Source organism: Mesoplodon mirus, assembly GCF_964341445.2.
Source record: "Mesoplodon mirus genome assembly, chromosome: 2".
NCBI classification, from domain to species: domain Eukaryota; kingdom Metazoa; phylum Chordata; class Mammalia; order Artiodactyla; family Ziphiidae; genus Mesoplodon; species Mesoplodon mirus.
Genome location: NC_138977.1, coordinates 60,127,288 through 60,131,593, shown reverse-complemented (window position 1 = coordinate 60,131,593; position 4,306 = coordinate 60,127,288). Strand labels below are relative to the sequence as shown.

The 4,306-nt window shown below is 56.3% G+C and overlaps 1 protein-coding gene across 1 annotated transcript; it reads right to left on the bottom strand.

Annotated features, from left to right (window-relative positions):
- Positions 1-1,521: 1,521 nt before the first annotated feature.
- On the bottom strand, positions 1,522-3,676 carry DDIT4 (DNA damage inducible transcript 4). The gene is made up of 3 exons (XM_082645276.1): positions 3,525-3,676; positions 3,145-3,400; positions 1,522-2,871 (listed from the first exon to the last, which is right to left on the bottom strand). The coding sequence occupies exons 2-3, from the start codon at positions 3,338-3,340 to the stop codon at positions 2,378-2,380; spliced, it is 690 nt and encodes a 229-aa protein (XP_082501402.1). The 5' UTR covers positions 3,341-3,400; positions 3,525-3,676; the 3' UTR covers positions 1,522-2,377.
- Positions 3,677-4,306: the final 630 nt, after the last annotated feature.

Here is a 4,306-nt window from a genome sequence, read left to right as displayed (position 1 = left end):
AGGAGCTGAGGGTGCTTACTGCTTCCCGGTCTAGGAGAGGGTTAATGCTTACCTCCCCATCTAGCTCTTGCCTCCAAACACCAATGAGACTCTGTTCTGGAGCCAGACACGCCTTTTTGTTTTCCTCTTTGGGGGTCCAGGAAGCACAGCCATGAGCATTGGTCCTGATCTCAATTCCTGGGAAAGTGCCCCCAGATACTACCCAAGTGCTGAGCCTGCTTCACTCTCACCTCCACCCTGAGGGGCTGAGAGTGGGCAAGGTCAGCCATGGTCAGAAGAAGACCATCATTCAAGGGCTTGGGGCTCTGTTTACTAATCTGTAAAACTTCACTAACCCCCGCCCTACCCACCCCTCCCAGGGTAGCTATTAGGAGGATGTGTTTAGAAGTAAGTGCTCTTAAAACTACTCTGGGCACCCTCTTCCTTGTTACCACCATTTTCAAATCTAGTTCTAAACAGTTCATTCATGTTGGGGAACAAGTCATCTCTACCAAAGAGATGTGAGTCTTCTAAACCATCCCAAAGTTCAAGACCCTGTGTCAGGATTCTGGATGAAAATGCAGATTCCTGGGGCCCTGCCCCAGACACATGTGGTCAGAATCTCCTCCAAGGCAGGGAGATATGTGTTTAAATCAGGCCCCAAGAGATTTGAGTATACAATCAAGTGGAAGAACTACTGTTTTACAGTTGGGCAAACAAGGCCTGTCTGAGACCAGGAAGAGAAACAAGGGAGATAACAACTCTCCAGAGGCTGGTGTGGGAGGACTGGCTGAGAGTCACTGGGAGGGAGGAGTGGGAAGGGCCTTGGCCTTCATCTGGCCCAATCCCAATTTCACCGATAATGAAATTGGGGCCCAGAGAGTGCAATGAGTCTAGGTCACCGAGAACATTCATGAAGACAGGCCTGTAGTCTCCTGGCTCTTGAAGCCCTCACCACACCTCCTACGTATGTTGTGTGTTTTGCTCCTGCCTGGCAGGTCATGCCCCTCTCCGAGCCCTAGGTTCCATGTCTAGTCAGAGGCTTGAACCAAGTTGTCTTTTTCAAACTCCATTTCTTAGTGCTCCTGCTCCCTAGCCTTTTCATATCCAGAGATAAAATGTGTAATTTTCACTGCAGAACAAATAGAACTGTGCCTTTTTTCACAAGGAAAAAAGCCTCTTGCAGTCCTTTAAGTGCCTGTAAGGACCTTGGGCTCAGGAGTCCTTTGTACCAGGCCCTTTTAACCCAGGGCAGCCAGGTGAGCTCTTTCTACTGAGACTGTGGCTCTGAGGGGTCTGACTCACTCCCCATCTTCCAGGGCTTTCCAGTGCTTTCCCTTGGTAGCCTCAGCCAGCAGAGCCAAGGGAGCCAGCGTTCTTGACACAGATGGCACTCAGTCTACATACCTCCATGACCAAGCTGGCAGGCAGCCCCAGAAAGGGACAGAGAAACACACAGCTGCACCAGAGTGTGATGAAACCCACCTTTTCCAGCACCCATCCCCCTCCTTTTTATTTCATGGCACTGATGAGAGACAACCGTTTTAACAAACATGATTTTTTTTTATTAGAAAAGTAAAAAATATTGCATAGGTCTTAATACTTGAACATCAAGTGTATTCATGAACAGCGAGTATCTTCATGTAAACAGTTCTAGATGGAAGACCCAGATGGTACTCCTCTGGGGGAGGGGTTCCAGCCCCCACCCCAGTCAGCCCCATCCCCTCACAGTTCAACCCTTCACTACACATCCGGGGATGGGCCACACGCAGCTCCCAGGTGTATTTTTTCTTCAAGTGTCAAAGATCCCCAAGTGATCCCAACACCCACCCCTTCCTCCTCTTACATTCATGCGTCTGTAAGATAGCTGCCTAGAACAGGTCAGTAGTGAAGCTCCAATCAAAAAAAAAAAAGATACAAAAACAACAAAGAACAAACATTTGGTCCCTTCAGACCATGAGATACACAAACCACCTCGATGACCTCCCCCCCCACCAGAGCCGGCTACCGTGAGCACACATCCCTTGCAGATGCCAGTGCAGCCCAGCTGCTCTCATGGCTCTGTCACACCACTGTTGTCTTAACTGTCAGTAACAATAAAAATAATAAGGTACATGCTACATACACATCCAGCCAGAAGCCTGGTTGGCCCCTAAGCCTTTGTTTCATGCTACAGTACTGAGGGGCGGCGTGTGAGCCCAAGTGGGAGCCACCTGTCCACACCTCAGCTTCCTAGGGAAACACTGTGTTCCCCTCACCTTGACCTTCCTCCCCGCAGGTGGCTGTTGTCAGTTTTCTAACGACAGGCAGCAGTCCCTCAGCTTCTGCCTGCCAATGTGCACCCCAAAAGTTCAACTGTCTCTGTCATGGGGTCAGTATCGTCCCCCCAGGCCCAAGTTCAACACTCCTCAATGAGCAGCTGCTCTGAGCTGTACAGCTTCTTCTTGATTACTCGGAAGCCCGTGCTCAGCGTCAGGGACTGGCTGAAGCCAGGGACGAAGGGAGAGTTGGCGGAGCTAAACAACCCCTGGATCTTGGGCCAGAGGCGTGAGTCCAGGCGCAGCACAAGGGTCAGCTGGAAGGTGGGTACAAGGCTGGGGTCGAGAGCCAGTTGACCTACGCTGTGGCAGCTCTTGCCCTGCTCTACGCAGATGTCTAGCAGCGCCCCCCGCAGGCCGCACGGCTCGCTGTAGGCCAGGCGCAGTAGTTCTTTGCCCACCTGGCTCACCAGCTGGCCGGGCATCAGCAGGCGCGCAGGGCGCCGCGAGCCCAGCCGTGCCTGGGCCAGGCTCTCCTGCAGCAGCTGCATCAGGTTGGCACACAGGTGCTCATCCTCGGGATCGCTAAGCAGCTCGAAGTCGGGCAGGGACACCCCATCCAGGTATGAAGAGTCTGCAAGGGAAAGCACGCAGGGGAGGGAGTTAGAGCAGCTCTGAACGGGGAGGTGATGTTTTGCTAAGAAAGCAGCACTCCTTCCCACTCTCTGCCTCAGTTTCCGCCCCACTCTCGCACCGTATACTTCAATGCCCCTCCTCTGCCCGCCTCCTTCCACAATCCGGATTCTGATGGGATAGGAAGCCAAAGTGGCTTTTGACTCCTTCCAGTGCGGTGCTTTCTCACCTCCCCGGCCCCTCTATTCGCGTCCGGCTCCCGCCCACGGCTTACCTTCCTCCGGCCCAAAGCCACTGTTGCTGCTGTCCAGGGACTCGCAGTCCGAGCTCTCCAGGCTCGCGCAGCGGCCGAGTACCTCTTCTCGGGCCGCCGACCCCCAGGCTGAGCGTGGCGGCTGATCTGGGGTGGGAGTTCGGGACAAGGACGAGGACGAAGAGGACGACGAGAAGCGATCCCAAAGGCTAGGCATGGTGAGGACGGACGCCAGGACGTTTGCAGATGAGCTCAGGGTCCTGGAGCGCAGAAGACGCTGTAAGACAAGAGCGGCGCGGGCCCGGCGTCAGTCTGGGGGCTGCTCCGGACTGAGAGCGCTAGGACCCCCACGGCTGAGGCCTCTCCGCGCAGCGATCAGCACACACAGAAGGGATACTCACCAGCTATTGCGGTCAGGTAGAACTGGGACAAGTGCGTACTGCCGCTTGAATGAGTGCGCGAACTGGTGCCAACCCCCGAGCTCTGCCTGGACCTGTCCCTTCTCCCCACCCGAACCTCCCCCTCGGCCTGCCGCGGTCCCTAGTACCAGCGCAGAGAGACCTATAAGGACTAGCGGGGAGAGGCCACACCCCTTCCGCGCCGCGGCCCAATCCATACCCGGGAGTGTGGCCCACCTCGACCAATGGGCTCTGGGCGCACGTTCGCAACGTTCTCTCCTGCCCGGTGACAGCCGTCTGGCCCCGCCCCCCTTGGGCCCCAGAAAGAACCCGGCCAAACCCGCGAGCCGCGGCCACGCCCCCTTTCTGGAAAGGGATCCGCGGCGGCTGCAGCTGCCAAGGTCCCCGAGGGCGCTCGCGGCAGGGGAGGATCTAGGAAAGACTTGTTTATTATAGGGTCGTATTGCTGGGGGAGGGGATAGGCCGCGGCCTCGCGGGGGAAGAGGCAGGGGAACTTGAAGGGGGCAACAAGCAGGGAAGACGTTTGCCCCCAGCGTCTGAGAGCCTGCGAGCTCTGGGCACAATTGGGCGCACAAGTGGAGGCCAGTGGGACGGCGGCGCAGGGAGCAGACGTTAATCCACCGGCCCTCGCGCACGTACCCCACGCTAACCCTTCCTTACGAAGGGTCGGGTTATGGGGGTGGGGTCCAAAGACTAGGCAGCTCCGGGCACCGTGCTCCCTCTTCCCGACGGCCCCACCTGCCCGCCCGCTTGTTACTCTACAG